This window comes from Lithobates pipiens, unplaced genomic scaffold, assembly GCF_037356315.1.
Source record: "Lithobates pipiens isolate NorthernLeopardFrog02 unplaced genomic scaffold, aLitPip1_a1.2 Scaffold_16, whole genome shotgun sequence".
NCBI classification, from domain to species: Eukaryota; Metazoa; Chordata; class Amphibia; order Anura; family Ranidae; genus Lithobates; species Lithobates pipiens.
The window spans coordinates 22,509,106-22,526,967 of record NW_027507748.1 but is presented as its reverse complement, the minus strand read 5'-3'; the positions used below and the strand labels follow the sequence as shown (position 1 = coordinate 22,526,967).

Below are 17,862 nucleotides of genomic sequence, written 5' to 3'. Positions count from 1 at the left end.
TTTGCAACATATGTCTCAAGCGTATCTCGCGTGGCCAAAACATCAGCCGCTTGGGCACCACATGCTTGACCAGACATATGTTGACCTGCCATGCAGCTCATTGGCAAGCGTACCTCAAAGACCCACACCAAAGAACAAAGTGGATCTCTCCTTGCTCCTCATCAGCTGGCATCTCCAACCCCGCTAGACCTTCAGTCCTCTCTGAAACCTGCTCTGAGAGGAATGAAGGTGTAGAATTAGGTGTGTCACAGCCAAGTGCTTCCGGGAACTCTGCTAGCGGTACACCCACGTCCGATTATAGCAGGCAAATGTCCCTGCCCCAGCTGCTGGACCAGCGAAAGAAGTTCACTCCCAGCCATCCACATGCCCAGCGGTTGAATGCTAGCTTGGCTAAATTGCTACCACTTCAACTGCTGCCTTTTCAGTTGGTAGACTCGGCCCCCTTCCGTGAGTTTGTACAATATGCGGTTCCTCAGTGGCAGGTCCCCAAACGCCACTTTTTCTCACGGAAGGCGATTCCGGCTCTCTACCGGCATGTGGAAGGCAATGTCCTTGCCTCGCTGGACGGGGCGGTCAGCGGTAAGGTGCATATTACCGCTGACTCATGGTCCAGCAGGCATGGACAGGGACGTTACCTGTCTTTCACGGCCCATTGGGTCACTCTTCTGGCAGCTGGGAAGGATGCAGGACAAGGTGCAATAGTGTTGGAGGTTGTTCCGCCACCACGCCTCCAAAATGCTACTACTGGTTGTGACACACCTCTCTCCTCCACCCTCTCCTCTTCATCCATGGCCTCTTCCTGTGCTTTGTCCTCGGAACCAGCGGTGCTCCGTAGGTGTTCAAGGGGCTATGCAAGTACGCAGGCAAAAAGATGCCATGCCGTGCTTGCGCTGATGTGCTTTGGGGACAGGAGGCACACTGGGGCAGATATTCTGTCAGCTCTGCAGGGGCAGGCTGAGAGGTGGTTGACGCCACACCAGCTTAAGCCAGGAATGGTGGTTTGCGACAATGACACCAACATCCTCTCCACCCTCTGACAGGGACAACTGACCCATGTGCCCTGTGTGGCTCACGTCCTTAACTTGGTGGTGCAGTCCTGAGGCAGGCCAGGAAAGTCTGTGTGTAATTCCGCCGGTCATATAATGCCAGTGCTTAGCTGGCTGAGCTCCAAAAGGAATTGAACCTGCCCAAGAACCGCCTTATCTGTGACATGCCCACCAGGTGGAACTCAACGTTGGTCATGCTGCAGCGGCTGCACACACAGCAGAGGGCCATCAATGAGTACCTGTGCAACTACGGCACCAGGACAGGGTCAGGGGAGCTAATTTTTTTCCCCAACGCCATGATCAGGGATGCATGCACAGTCCTGTCACCATTTGAGGAGGCCACTTGGATGGTGAGCAGTGACAATGCATGCATCAGGGACGCTGTACCTCTTGTCCATCTGTTGGAGCACACAATGCATGGAATAATGGACAGGGCACTTGAGGCAGAACAGAGGCAGGAAGAGGAGGACTTCCTTGCCTCTCAAGGCCCCCTTTATCCAGACAGTGTTCCTGCTGGCCCGCCAATCACTCAGGAAGAGGAGGAGGATTGTGTCAGCATGGAGGTGGAGCTTGGCACTCAGCATCAGCAGCAGTCTTGTAGGGATCATTTACAGTCCCAAGAAACCCCTGGACTTGTACATGGCTGGGAGGAGGTGGCTGTGGATCATGTCATCCTTAGTGACCCTGACAACTCCGGACCGAATGCCTCAGAGAACCTACGCTGCATGGCCTCCTTGATCCTACAAAGCCTGGGGAAGGATCCTCGTATTCAGCGGATCAAGGAGAGGGGTCATTACTGGCTGGCAACTCTCCTTGATCCAAAGTACAAGGGTAAGGTTGCAGAACTTATCTTGCCATCGCAGAGGGAGCAGAGGATGAGACATCTTCAGGAGGCCTTGCAGAAAGGTCTTTGCAACGCGTTCCTAGAGACTGAGAGGTTACAAATTCCTGGTCCTGGACAACATGTTGCTGAGGCTTCGGTCAGTCACAGAAGGAGCGGTGGAGAAGGTGGCCATCTGACCGATGTGTTCAGACAAATTTTTAGTCCGCAGCCCCAAGGTATGATCGGTTCCAGCAATCATTGCCAGCATCTGATTTACATGGTGCAGGAATACCTAGGGGCAAGGTCAGACTTGGACACCTTTCCCACGGAAAATCCTCTGGGTTACTGGGTCTTGAGGATGGATCACTGGCCAGAGCTTAAACAGTATGCAATTGAGCTACTGGCCTGTCCTGCATCCAGCGTTCTTTCAGAACGCACATTCAGTGCTGCTGGAGGCTTTGTAACCGATCACAGGGTGCGTCTGTCCACCGACTTGGTTGATGGACTGACCTTCATAAAGATGAATCAGTCTTGGATCACCACCAGCTACCAAACACCTGAAGCTGATGTAACAGAATTTTTTTTTTTTTTTAAATGTCACATCCCTTCAAGACTGCCTATGCTGATGCTGAATGACTATAATGTTATGTTGATTGACTATCCTCTTCTTCCTCAATGATCCTGCTGATAGCTTGGAAGAACATTTTTGGTTCTGGGCGCCGCCACCATTGGCTAAGGCCCAATTTTCCAGCCCCTGTTTAACAGGGACATGTAATTACAATTCTTGATATAATATTTCACAGCAGGCCCCATTCCAGCGCCCACTGAGAGTAACTGTGAGGAAACAGTGTTGTGGTACTAGCACTACCACCAAAGGCCCAATTTTTCTACCACTGTTCAACAATGGCATGTAAGGCACCTGCAAAATCTCCGACATCTATAAACCTCTACTTTTAAAAACAACTCCATCTCTGGCTTCATCCTCAATGTCAAATTGGGCAAAAGACTTTCCAGATGAAGACATAGTGGACAAGATCTTGCAAGGCCTTAACTCCGTATATAACCTAGTTCCCAATGAATCTTGGAGGGAAACCCAGCTGAAAATCGCTCACCGTGCACATATTCCCTTTCTCCCGGCCTCCCACCTCCGTTCAACCTCCACCTTATTGCCTCCTGCTAGCAAGAAGGGCCATACTAGCCAATTGGACGTCTGCATCCAAACCCTCCATCTCCCAGGTCAAAAGGGATCTCCCACAGCTTCTTTTTCGTGACAAACTTAACACCAATCTGGCCCACCAGAAAACCTTACAACGCTTCCACAACAGATGGGACCTTTTCATTATGGCGCAGCTTACTCCTCAAGAATGTGCACACCTCGATAATCTTACATTTGTCTACAATGGACCTTACCAACCATGACCCTCTTTGCTACTGGATAAATATCTCTAATAGAACAACAAAGTTGGGCTCCCCCCCCTCTTCCCCCCCCCCCTCACAGCTTTTCTTTTTCAATTGCAGAACACCTTGTTCTCCTTCCGAGGTTAGTTTAGTGTCTTGTGTTTAGCAGATCCATCCAGCCATGTCCTCCTCGTGTTCTTCTGTTTTGTCAGGGAGAGGGGTACTCTCCATTTAGATTTAAGTTATCGGTGCTTATACACCACTGCGTGACCTACTTTGATATTGTATATGACTTGTATGTTATACGAAAAACCCTTTGTACTTGCTGATTATGTCACTCTGTGATGCACTCTTTTTCAATAAAATTTTATTAAAAAAAACAAAAAACAAAAAAAAAACAATGGCATGTAATTACAATTCTTGATATTATAGTTCACAGCAGGGCACTCCAGCACCGACCAGGAGTCACTTTGAGGGCTTACAGTGTTAACTTTTGGCAACACCAACACCTTAGGGTGAAATTTTTGCAGAGCATATAGGGCAGGCCCCTCCTTTCAAACATCCAACTTACAAATGTCTCCTACTTGCAAACGGACAGAGACAACAGGAAGTGAGATTAAATCTACCCCTAGGAAGGGAAATTCCCTCCTGTAAGAGTTGATATGGGAAAAACTTGTCTCCTCTCTCCACTGATGCTTTAGCCCAATCCTTGTTTTACTAAAAACCCCAAATTTTCAAAAAAAATTGGCCATTGGGACAGAAAGTGAGGTGAAATCTTCTGAAGAGGTGCACAGACAGTAAAAAAATGTTACAGGGGTGATAACCCTTCCCTATGTTTTCCAAAAAGCTTAAAAATAGATTTTTTTGGACTGGAGCTACACTTTCAAAATGTACCAGTTCAAAATTACAAACAGATTCTACTTAACAACAAACCGCAAGCAGTTTTAAATGACTTTTTTTCCGTTAGAAATGTCATTTTGTGCAGGGACTGTTCTAAACACGGGAAACACATGCCACTTCACAGGCATACTATAGACACCCCCCAGGCACCATATTTAAAGGAATATTTCACTTTTTTTCACTTTAAGCATCATTAAAATCAGTTTTAATTGCCAATCATTGGCATTTTTTTTTTAAATAATTTGCATTGATACATGTCCCCTGGGGCAGGAGCCGGGTCCCCAAACCCTTTTTAGGACAATAACATGCATATTAGCCTTTAAAATTAGCACTTTCGATTTTGAAAGTTTGAGTCCCATAGACTTTAATCGGGTTCTAAAATTTTTGAAAATTTTCGATCCGTTCGCAGGTTCTGGTGCGAACCGAACCGGGGGGTGTTTGGCTCCTCCCTAGTGGCCAGATCACCAGGTGAAAAAAGCCTAAGAAAAATAAAACAACCACATCTAATGATTGACTGGCTCTGGATGAAGATCTTCAGTTCGATTGTCTTTTCAGTTTTTTTTATTTTTTTATTATTAATATAATGGCTTTCACTGTTTATTCATCTTTTTAAGTGCTAGACCAGGGGTGCCCAACCTTTTGAAGAGCGAGGGCCACTTAAGTGAATTGGTAACTGGTCACGGGCCACAATGAGCAGAGCGGGAGGATGACAGGTCCGTGCCCACAGACACAGCCCACTCTACTCTATGGGCCCTCTGATCCAATCTGATTCGTCCAGACAGAAGGGGCAGATCGCTTTCTATTTTTTTTTTAAGTAGGCGGGTGTAAACAGACACAAGTCCGTTTACATCTGCTGCTCCATAGAGGTGAATAGTAAGTCCGATTGGGTCTGACCAGTCATATGAAAGGGGCCTAAGGCTGCTTTCACACTGACGTGCTGCTATTTGCCCAAAGCGCGGTTGCAGCACAGTGAACCTGCAGATTTTCTGCGGGTTAGCTGCACTTTGCCATAAACTTCTATTATATACTGCAGGTGTGGCACACTTTCTGAAGACGCAACAAACCCGCAGGTAATAAGAGATGTCTATGGCTCAATGCAGGTAACCCGTAGGTGCATTGCACCTGCGGATCAGTTTGAAAGCAGCCCAGTAACCACTGCAAAACAGATATATCCATATATACTGTGAATTTAGTAGTAAACTTACCATTAATAACCATTCTGGTATTGGTGGCTGTTGCTGTCCTAGGTGGAATGCATTTGGTATCACTCTGCCTGTGACAGGAGTGGGCACCATACAGGAAGCATTGGCTTATGTGGCTCTGCTCCGCAGCCACTTGCTTCCACTACCAGTGGCTTCATTCACAAAATTGCTGCTCTGGGATGGCTGGTCGGCAAACCCTGATCTGGGCTTGCCAACCTGCCATCTTAGAGCAGGAGGTCGAGGGCCACATCAGAGGGCTCCGCGGGCCACATGTGGCCCCCGGGCCACTGGTTGGGCACCCCTGCACTAGACCTTCTATTTTATATCTAATGACTAAGCTGGAAAATATTTAATTTTTGGCTTTAATATCGCTTTAACCCCTTGTTGCTGTTGGCGACATTTTGGTCACTGTTGAGAGACGCTCTCTGCATAGAACTCTGGAGCTACAGCTCGGGCGTCTATGCTTGAAACCAGGGAGATGGCTGGCATGGAGATCCGGAGGGTGGCACCTAGGATGAATCTCCTGTTAACCCCAAACATAGTACAGGCACAAGAGAATGTGGAAGGAGGGATGGAGGTAGGAGGTCGGGGAACATTGGACCTGCTCACAGAGGACATGGACTTTAGGTCAGTAATACAGGCTTTACCAACTCGTCAAGAGATAGAGGCCTTGAGAACAATTATGCAGGCACTCCCAACCCGCTTAGAAATGGAGGCCCTGGTATCCCGTTTGGAAGAGGGGCACAGAAGGGAAATGCAGTTAGTACGGTCCGAGGTACAAGCCCTGACAGATAGGGTAAAGTGGACACTTCTGCTGTTAATAGCCTGGAGGAAAGGGTATCTAAATTAGAAATAGAGCAGATAGCTCAGGCATCCTTAATACAATTAAAATTGGAGGCTGCTGAAGATCGGAGTAGGAGGAACAACCTCAGATTTAGAGGTATTCCAGAAAATATTCAGGAGGATCAACTATATAGAACTGTGCTTAATATATGTCAAAAATTAGGGATTAGCACTGCTCCAAAAGAAATTGAATTTGACAGGCTCCATAGAGCCCCAGGCCCACGTTCGATAGACCCGTCCAGACCTAGAGATGTAATTGGACACCTACACAGATATGCACATAAGGAGATGATTAGTTGGAAAGCATGGGAAATAGGCCCGTTATTATATGAAGGAGCCAAGATCAGTATTTTACCGGACTTATCACGTGCCACCCTACAGAGAAGGGCGCAATTGCGCCCACTATTGGAGAAGATAAAGTTATCAGGGGGCACTTACAGCTGGGGGTATCCAATATCCCTGACGGTTAGAAGGGGGTCAGCCTCCTTCCTGCTTATGTCTCCAAAGGATTTACCGGCCCTATTTTCTTTTTTGGGAATTGATCGCTGTGAGGTGCAGGACTGGCTTCAGCCAATAAAGAAAAGGCAGCTAAAAGAGGGAGCTTCAAGGACAGTGGGTGAAACCACCCTACTGGGAAGTAAAGAAGCTAAATCACAACAAATAGTGGAAGTAGGCTCCCTCCCCAGGGACATTGTGTTATAAGGGAATTGGGATATGTATGTATTATTCATCCCCCTCCCCACCCCCAAGTAAAGGGCTCTGGCAAGTATGAATTAAGGATAAATGTATTTTTCATAATATATATATGATGCTATGATATAAAACAATATATATGTGATTTTCCCTCACTCCCCCCTCTTCTCCCTTTTTTTTTTTTTCATGTCCCGTACCCTTTCCTGCCTCCACCCTGCACCCCCCCCCCCCCGAGCCCTTCCTTTCTCTTTTGTTTTTTTAACTAAAAAGCGTATTATTTGAGATGTTAGGTCCTTGTAGGTAATATAATGAGGGATTATTTGAATAGCCATTATTTAAATATTCCCTCCTTTTTCTTTCTCTGCTTGGTTTTCCTCCCTATGTGGGTTTTTTTTTTTTTTTTTTTGGGGGGGGGGGGGGGGAGTAATGGAATAGATTTAAATATATAAATACACATACACATAGATTTAAAAGTATACCAGATTATCTTAAGGGTTAAATGTAAATCAATTGAGAGGGGGTAATATGAAGGAACAAATTGAGGTTCACAAGCATTATAAATAGGTGCACTGTTCTCACTCTGAGGTGGACAGATTATACACTTAGAGAGTAGACCATGTGGGTTGGTCTTGGGGATAAGTAGTTAGGGGGTAGGGGGATAAAGGGTAAGGGAGAGTAGTAGAGCGTTGGGGGTGGGGCAATACAGCACAGGCCAGAAATATATTGCATTTTCCAAACGTATATCATGCTTTTAATCAACAGGCTAAAACCAAGGGAGTTGCTATTTTAATTTCTAACCGTATCATGTGGTCTCTGCTGGATAGATGCCAAGACCCAGGAGGAAGATATTTATTCCTTATGGGGTCTATAGGAAATGTTAAGGTGACTCTAGCAACAGTTTATCTCCCAAATATACATCAAGATAGTTTTTTGAACAAAGTTCTATCCAAATTAATGGTATTTAGGGAGGGAATATTGATCATAGGGGGGGACTTTAATGTCCCACTAGATCCTAAGCTAGACACCTCTAATGGGACATCCTCTGTTTCTGGGAGAATCAGGAAAAATATCCTTCGGAAATTAGATGAATCTCAATTGGTTGACGCCTGGAGGGCCTTTCTTGCAGAAGAGATGGATTTTACATATTTCTCGAATCCCCATCAACGATATTCATGAATCAATTTCTTTTTTATTGCCACCATAAATTCTCTCGTTAGTACAGGACACTCAGATAGATAATATAACCTGGTCCGATCACGCACCAGTTATAATTAAGATCTTTTTGAAGGGCGCTAGCCATAAGATACATTGGAACTGGCAGTTAAATGAAAGCCTACTGCAGTACCCCGAAATACGAGAAGATGTGGTTAAAGAAATCGACTCATATTTCCAAATTAATGACAACAGAGAGGTTGATGTAGGGATAGTCTGGGAAGCCCATAAGGCGGTAATTAGAGGAATTCTAATAAAACATGGATCCCGAATAAAGAGAGTCAGAGAAGAACAGACGGGTCACTTATTGGAAAGGATAAGGGAAATAGAGATACAACATAAGATGGCAACGGGGAAGGAAATGGGAATAGAATTAGCACATCTAAGAAGACAACTCTCTGATCTCTTGCGGTATAAGGCAATGGCGGCACTACAGCAAGGGAAGAGGTTAATATATGAATCGGAAGATAAATGTGGCAGGCTGTTGGCCAGAAAACTAAAAAAACAACAACTTCGTTCATATATACCTTATATTAAAACAAAAGGCGGTCTAAAATCCTCAATACCGAAGGATATCGTAGAGGAATTTAGAAAATATTATACTTCATTATATAATCTCCCGGTGCCTTTCCAGTCTTCTTCATCACTAGAAGAATATCTTGAATCCTCACATTTAACGAGACTGCCGTCTCCGATGGGAAGAAAACGTGAGTTACCAATAACAATAGAGGAGGTATCTACAGCAATGAAGATGATAAGGCATGGGAAGGCACCTGGCCCAGATGGATTCTCTCTGAAATACTTTAAAAGTTTTTTCCCATTACTAGCTCCATATATGGTCAAGACATTTAATGCATTAGGACAAGATGCTTTACCCCCCGCAGAAGCATTGAGAGCACATATTGTACTGATCCCAAAGGAAGGAAAAGATCCATCAGTTTGTAGTAGTTACCGTCCAATATCATTATTGAACACGGATTACAAAATATTCACAAAGATACTCGCGGCTCACCTGGAACCATTTATGGTGCAGCTGGTTCATTGGGACCAAGTGCGATTTGTTCCCACACGGGAAGCTAGAGATAGCACTATTAAAGTTTTGAACTTAGTTCAATATGTAAATCAGAGGAAGTTGCCGCGTATCTTTGTGAATATAGATGCAGAGAAGGCCTTTGATAGGGTTAGCTGGCCCTTTATGCTAGGAGTACTAAAACAAATCGGCCTGGGGTATCGAATGCTGGATTGGATAGCAGGAATATATTCAACGCCACAAGCCTTGGTGAAGGCTAATGGAATAAATTCAGAAAATTTTTCAATATCCAACGGGACGCGACAGGGCTGCCCTTTTTCTCCTATTCTGTTTGCGCTGACATTGGAGCCTTTATTAAATAGAATTCGACAGAACCCAGATATTAAAGGTATCCCCTTGGGGGATCAGGAATATAAACTTTCAGCCTACGCTGATGATCTTTTGTTTTCACTTTCTAGTCCACAAATATCGCTCCCTAACTTATTAAGGGAGGTGGAGCGTTATGGTGCCCTGTCGAATTTTAAAATAAACTATAGCAAGTCGGAGGCAATGGGGGTATCCCTGGAGCATTCCACCCAAAGAAACTTGGAGAATAATTTGAAATTTAAATGGACAACGACGGCTTTGAACTATTTAGGGTTACAGATTCCACCCAATTTAATAGATGTATATGCCCTAAATTTTCCACCTTTACTAAGGGAAGTTAGTATATTGTTAGATGAATGGAGTAAAGCCTCACATTCCTGGTTCGGGAGATGTAATATTTTGAAAATTAATATAGTGCCAAAATTTCTTTATTTGTTCCAGGTGTTACCTATCTTGATTCCACCCACCTTCTTTAGTAAAATTTGAATAGTGTTTACAAAATTTATATGGGCAAGTAAACGGCCAAGGATTAATAGGAATTTGTTAACGCTATCTAAAGAGGCGGGTGGTATAGCGGCTCCTGATCTATATAAATATTATCAAGCTACCCAGTTAGGTAGAATTATTGACTGGTGCCGCCATAGAGATAGTAAAAGATGGATTGCCTTGGAACAACATATCAGCTCTATCCCCTTAGATAGAGCTATATGGTGCCACGCAGCGCTACCTTCTATATTAAAAGTACATCCTTTAATAGGACCTACCCTTCGTATGGGTGCCAAGTTTACTCGGATCTCCAAATTTTCATCACCAGAATCCCCTGTTTCCTACTCTGGGGAATCCAAATTTCCTTCCCGGTTTCGAATCAGGAATATTTGGGAAATTAAAAAAGAAAGGATGTTTCCAGGCCTCACACTTTCTGAGGTTTGGTAAGTGGCCATCAATAGAAATGTTAACGCGACTAGGAGGACAATACGAAATACCCTTCTGGCAGGCGTTACAAGTTAAACACTTTCTTGAAACATTGGGACCCACCGATGGGTATGGTCGACCACTTACTAAGTTTGAGAAGTACTGTGGGGAGAGAGAACCTCTCTCCCATATTATCTCTAAGATATATGCGTTACTAACAGCACCTCCTGAGGTATAGTGAATTTAGATAAGTGGGAAAGGGACCTTGAACAAACTTTTACACCATCCCAACGGCAGAAAATACATTTAACTTTTAAATCATCTAGATGTACTAAGATACAAGAATTCAATTACAAAGTACTAATGAGTTGGTATTACACCCTGTGTCGAATGAACAAATTCTCTTCAGAAATGTCGGATAGGTGTTGGAGGGGGTGTAGGGAGAGAGGCACCATAGCCCATATTTTCTGGTTTTGTCCAGTAATTAGACAGTTTTGGCAAGAAGTTCAGAGAATCTCTCAATTATTTACTGATTATCAGATCCCGGAAGACCCAGCTTTTTTCTTATTACAATGTTCACAAATTCCTTTAGAGAGATATAAGAACTCATTGCTATGCCATTTGGTGAATGCAGCCAAAATGCTGCATCACCATATGTTGGAAAGAGCCAGGGACACCTCGAATCTCTAATTGGTTAAATAAAGTAAGAAGAATTGGGATCATGGAAAAATTGATCCCTATGTCTTTGGAGGAAAGGGAATGTCTACTGCAAGTCTGGGCTCCATGGGAGTCATTTTTACAATCAGAGGAAGGGAAAGGGCTGATTGGAGAGGAACTAGAGGAATAGCTAGTAAGTGATGTGGCACTGGTCCCTCTGTCGGCAGGGGCAACATATTTATATCTATTTATTTGATTTGGGATTCCCTGGGGGGGGGGGGTTTCTCCTTTTTTTTTTTTCCTCTCTCTCTCTCTCTCTCTCTCTTTCTCTCCTCGGCTCTATAAGTCCCTCACGGGATCTAGGGCCTTGGAGCAGAGGGTTGTTGAGGGGAATTGTTATTGTAATATTGTTAGTTGCTTATAAAGAAAAAATAATAATTTGGCAGGAATGCACTGTGTATCATTGGTTAAAATAATACGTTTTTGTTTTGAAAATTGATTTGATAAGTTGTTCTATGTAATTATTTTTAGTGATCTTTGTCATGTATTCCTGCAGAGAAATAACGTATTTAAAAATAAAAAAAAAGAACTCTGAAGCCCACAGATACATTTATACAACCAGCGTCAGGACCCGTCTCCTGTGTGGTTCATATGTGCATTATACCAGAGGGAAGAGGTCATAGAGATAAACATATGGAATACATGTATTGTAAAGATGTGATGTATACTTTATTCTCCATTACATATGATATAATTAGGAATTTTGTGACAAAAAGTAAATTGGGGAATATTTGTCCTATGAGGATTCTTCATCTTCATTCTCGGTTATCATTCTCATCTCCATCTTAGAAAATCTCCAGCTCATCATCCTTTGTCTTATTCAGTTGGAAACTCACCAAATCCGGTTCCTTATGTGTATAAGGCAGAGGGTTAAAGACACTCAGGTGGCTATAAAGGTCACCTCCAACGTCAACCTGAAAAGATCAAGAAAGTTCAGAAAACAATTCCACCTTTAATTGTATATTTTTACTGACATTCTAGTGATCATATTGTTAGGTCTTCTATCAGGAATAACATCTCTGAGATACTCTGAGGGCCACTTTAGATTACAATCTCCTGAGGAGCAAGGATTGACCCAAAGACATTAGAACGCAAGCTTGTCTGGTGCGTAGGGATGGGCCCGATGTTCAAGACGAAGTGGACTCGAAACATCAGATGTTCGTTTGTTTGTTGAATCCTTCTCCTGTCACACTTCCCCCTCCTTTCACACTTCCCCCTCCTTTCACACTGCCCCCTCCTTTCACACTGCCCCCTCATCATACTGCCCCCTCCTGTCACCCTGCCCCTTCTTAGTGTCCAACTCCTTTCACACTTCCCAGATACCCTTTTCCTGTCATACTGTCCCATAATATTGCCCGCCTCCTGTCACAATAGACCTCCTTCATACTGCTTCCCTGTCATACTGCCCCCATCCTGTCACACTGCTCCCCCCGTCATACTACACCCTTCTTGTTACACTTCCCCCCTTCTTTCACAATGCCCCTCTCTAGCTCCTTCCTTTTCTGAATGGACACAGTGAATGATTGTTACTGCACTGTGTTCATTCATAACTAAAGCATAGTAATTGTGTTTACAATGCTTCAGTATATGAATGAATGGGAAGCTCTGTCCAGAGATATTCATCTCTAATAATTTTGTGCAACTGGGCCTGCCGAGATGGAGATTGAGGGCCCCGGACTCTGTAAAAGGGGCCCCTGCAAGAGTCAGGGGGTCCCTTCATGGTTTCTTGCACTCTTGCACCGGGGTTCTGAAGGATCTAGTTACGCCTCTGCCAAGCTGACAATCTTGCTCAAAACCCAAAGCCTTACCTTGAAAAGGTAATTTGTGCCAGCAACAAGCTGAGTACGGACGAGGACTGCCAGAAACTGCTCTGGGTTTGTCCCGCTCTTTTCCAAATATTGTTTTTTTACCTAAAAATAAAAAAAAGGGTTATCAGGATTGGAATCACTCAAATCTAGACCTGCACTCAATAGCAGCTCGCCACAGCGCCTAGAGGCGATTCAGTTCGCATTGTGCGCTATACAAGTATTTCATTCATTCATTCCTTCAGCTGTAATAGTCACTGCTGCAGAGGATCAGATCAACCAGATTGTCATTGCTGCAGAGCATAGCTCCCAGCTGTCCCTGATTTTGAGGGACTGTCCCCGATTTGGACCAATGTCCCTCTTTCCCTCATTTTGGTCTGATCCATAGACTTTGGTTAATTCTCCTTTGGGAAAGTGGAGGGGGCGGCAGGGGTTGTATCCTACGCCTACATACACTTGCTAGTAGGTGTCCCTCATTATTCCCATGTCAAAATGTTGGGAGGTATGATGCAGAGGATCAGATCAGTCACTGCAGGTCCTGCACAGTGCAGCTCACAGCAGGGTCTGAGTACATTCATACTACTCCTCCCATCCCCCAGGAGGAAAGAACATTCTGCTTACTCCTGGGAGTGTCCGATCTCCTGGTCCCTAGCTGGCTCTGTGGATCCTTCTGCTGACTCCGACATCACTACTGTGCCCACAGGTACGCCTTCATTTCTGTGCAACCGGGGATTTAACAAATAAGATTTTAAGACTTGAGACACTTAAGAGAAATAAAAACTGGAGTATAATCCACGCAAAAGACAAAGCATACGAGCAGATAGGCCTTAAAGGGGTTGTAAAGGTAAATTTTTTATTTTCTACATAGGTTCCTTTAAGCTAGTGCATTGTTGGTTCACTTATCTTTTCCTTCGATTTCCCTTCTAAATGTTTTTTTTTCTTTGTTTTCTTTGTCTGAATTTCTCACTTCCTGTTCCTCCTCAGTAAGCTGTTCTGGCTGACTAACCACCAGCTCGGATGATGGTGAGAAGTTTACTGAGGAGAAACAGGAAGTGAGATATTCAGACAAAGCAAAAAAACATTTAGAAGGGAAATCAAAGGAAAAGGTAAGTGAACCAACAATGCACTAGCTTAAAGGAAACTATGTAGAAAATAAAAAAATTACCTTTACAACCCCTTTAAGAACTACTACTGCCCCTACAAAATATACTATCATCGGGGTGAAGTACACTGAGATAAGTAAAAAGGAGGGTGTAGGTGTGGCGCTGTTCCAAAAGGAAACTACTTAGGTATTCAAGATTAAAACCTGATAAGGTAGTGTTGTGTTGCACCCTCTGCAGAGTGCACCACTCAGGAAGATCAAAAACCAAAGGGCTTTGGCTGGATTGAGATGCTGATATTCAGTGTGTACACCCTTTACAAGGTGTAGCACCCTAAAGAAATGTATAGAAATGGATATCACTATTCAATGTGTTGCACCCTCTGCATGGTGCAACGCTGACCTTTGAAAGTGGAAATAATTTAATCTCAATATGTTATTATACCAAGGCGATGGAGTCAGGAAATGTGAAAACCACGGCACTTATAAAAAGATGCTAATGTGTTTTACGTTACGTATGTGTTATGTGTTTTTAATTGGGGGGCACAGCATAATGTTGGGGGGTCAGGGGGCCCCTCTGCCCCCCCCCCCCCCCAGTGACACCATTGTGCATGAAGCTCAGACTTTTTGCAGACAGAAATAGAATCCATTAGAACAGAGGTTCCTGTGTTTTCTACTGCAGCAGTAGACCGGTGGAGGTTCAGATGTCACCATTGCTATCTAGTTACTGGATCAACTTGGGTAAGTCTGTAGACCAGTGGAGGTTTAGGTGTTACCCAGATGATCCACTATACATTAATGTTACTAGGGGCAATGTAGTAACACCTGAAACTCCACTGGTCTACTGCCTTACCCAAGCTGATCCAGTGAAGAAAAGCGAGTGCACTATAGCTCCAAAGACACCTAAATTTAGAAAGTATAATGATTGATGGCCTGTGGTTTGCAGCTGCTCTAATTAATGGCAGGACCAAAAAACGAGTAAAAAGAATTTGATAAAGCAGTGCAGATCAGACTACAAAATTACCTAAATATATCCTATAGTGAGAAAATGTATACACACATACAGTATATGATCAATTGATCATACGAATTCTAGTGACAAAATTCATATACAGTAAAACCTTGGTTTGAGAGCGTTTTGCAAGTCGAGCTAAATTTTTTAATACATTTTTCACTTGATATACAAGTAGCGTTCTGTCGCAACTTGGTATAAAAGAGAAGAGAGGTGTCTCTAATGCGGCGTACGCACGATCAGACTGTCCAGCGGAGCCCACACACGGGCGGATTGTCCAGCGGACTTTTTTTTCCCCAAAAGTCCAGGGGGTCTTAGAAAGCAGTTTTGACTCAAAAATTGGCCGCTGGACTGCGAGTCCGGCAGACAATCCGGCCGTCTGTGTCCTAGACCATCGGACTTTTGAAATGAATGGACTTTCCCGCACGCGGAGGAGGTAGCAGGTAGCTGAGACTAGTGAAGGAGGTCAATGTCGCCACCTCCGCCTTCGAAGTCGGAAGAAGACCCCCGGGCGGCGATGAAGAAGAAAGCCAGGCTCCTCCGCTAGTAAAAGAGCTAGCAGAAGATAGCGGAGGAGTCCAGCAAGAAGACCCCCCAAGATGGAAGAAGATCCCCGGAGCTGTGCAATAAATTATTGTGTGGTGTTTTTTTTTTTTAGGTGAATGGGTAGGGGAACATTGTACCCCATACTTATTCACATAGGGTGGGGGGCCAGTATCTGGGGGCCCCCTTATTAAAGGGGGCTCCCAGATCCCAATAAGCCCCCTGCCTGCAGACCCCGACAACCAACGGCCAGGGTTGCTGGGAAGAGGCCCTTGTCCTCATCAACATGGGGACAAGGTGCTTTGCGGTGGGGGGGCTGCAGAACGGGTGCTCGCTCATCTCCACCCCCTTTCCTGACCGGCCGGGCTGCGTGCTCAGACAAGGGTCTGATATGGACTCTGGGTGGGACCCCCAAGCCATTTTTCCGGCATAGGGCTTCCCCTTTAAGTCCATACCAGGTGACGGGGCCAGCGACGTGTCAATCTTGCCGCCGAAGGGGGCGACATTGACCTCCTTCGCTAGCCCCGGCTACCTGGAGGGTCCTCCACCCTGAAGTGGAAGTTCTGCTCATCTGATCCCTCTCCCCCTCCGGTGCCACAATCGGCACCTTTCAGGGGGGAGGGGGGTGCAGTTACCTGGATAATGCAGGTATCTGCACCCGCTTACAGATTTGCAATTTTCTTCTTCTCCGTCTTCTTCTCCGTCTCACCCTGCCTCTTTTGGTACTAAGAGACCTGCTAAGGCAAGCCACAGATGATTCGATTTTCTTTCCTGCAACCACAGATGGAAGGAAAGAAAATTGCAAATTTCTCCCATCAATACAATCAGTGTTGATGGTGGAATCTTTCCCGCAGTGCTAATATGTTCTGCCGGTAGAGAACCTTCCCCACCGGCAGAACACAACAATCGCTGCCGGCAGCTATAGCTGCCGACAGTGATCACAGGGAAAAAAAAGGGATCAGACAGGCTGGTTGTAATGAAGTCAATTGATGGATCATCTTCAGTACAACCAGCCTGCCCACAAATGGATGGAATCTTGGCTGGTTCAGTTGGGACCTGACCAAGGATCGATGGCTGGCTTTAGATGGAATTCACAGAGTGAAGCTGAGATCCAGATACGTTTCCAGCAACTGTTTTCCTTTTGAAATAAAGATTTTACACAAAAAGGAATAAAAGATGACCATTGCAAGCACCCCTGTCAGTGACAATTGGTTTGTCTCAACAGCTCAGTCTGTTAAGGAAAAAAGAAAACAGACTTATTGGCCAGCAGCCTAAAAAATAAAAAGGAATGCGGCCACCATACCCAAGGATTGGCTGCAATATACAGTAATACATATTTTTGGTTTAATACCATTTTAGGGTCACTTTCACATCACTGCTTTGTGGGAACGTCCATTGTGCTTCAATGCCGCTCAGGTCGGCTACATACCCCCCCGCCCATTGTTCACAGTGAGCCGCTCTGAATCTGACCACACACACATAATACAATATGATTGTACTTTTAGCCAACTGAAAATTGTGTAGAGCCAGACTGAATACAATATGAATGGACGGGGTTCAGTGGAGACCTCACATTTCATACTCTCAGAGGAGAATATACAATCAGATTGTAAGCTGTGTGGGCAGCTCTAGGGTGCCGATCTGTCCCAATGTGGTCTTTTCAATTGACATTTTACCATCAGGAAGGCAGAGCGATTGCCGCATAGATAGAGATGTCCCTCTACACATTTGTTTATTTAATACATTATCGGAAATATGGAACAGCAAACACAGGAAGGTATAGAATTTACATGCAAAATAAAGCATTGTGCAAAATACATACAGAGGGATTTTATCAAAACTGGAGCAGTTGTGCATGGCAGCCAATCAGCTTCTAACATTCATTGTTAAAACTCAACTGAACGAGCTGATTGGTGGTAATGAGCCCTTAGGATTGGACCCCCCAACTACTTACCTTGTGAAGTATAGCTTGATCTTGTAGACTAGGTGAGTCGGGTTCAGTCCATCCCCCTTTTAGCGGATACTCACTCTTAGCATTGTCACTCATTTTTGCAACGTTCTCAGCAGACTGAGTAGATCAGCCAATACCTGGACTTATATACCTGAGGACTGTACCATTCCACAGGGGAGGGGTGACATTCTCAGGAGAAAAATGACACAGGACTTTGGACATGACACGGCACAAAAATCCTGTGATTGCTGCAACAAAAGTCTGTGCTGAGATCATTATTTTTTATACCCCCCACTAAATCAGTGGAATG

The 17,862-nt window shown here is 44.5% G+C and overlaps 1 protein-coding gene across 1 annotated transcript; it reads right to left on the bottom strand.

Annotated features, from left to right (window-relative positions):
- Positions 1–11,787: 11,787 nt before the first annotated feature.
- Positions 11,788–17,659, bottom strand: LOC143981662 (cystatin-A5-like). The gene is made up of 3 exons (XM_077479660.1): positions 17,556–17,659; positions 12,951–13,052; positions 11,788–12,056 (listed from the first exon to the last, which is right to left on the bottom strand). Exons 1-3 carry the CDS (start codon positions 17,646–17,648, stop codon positions 11,928–11,930), a joined length of 324 nt encoding a protein of 107 aa, XP_077335786.1. The 5' UTR covers positions 17,649–17,659; the 3' UTR covers positions 11,788–11,927.
- Positions 17,660–17,862: the final 203 nt, after the last annotated feature.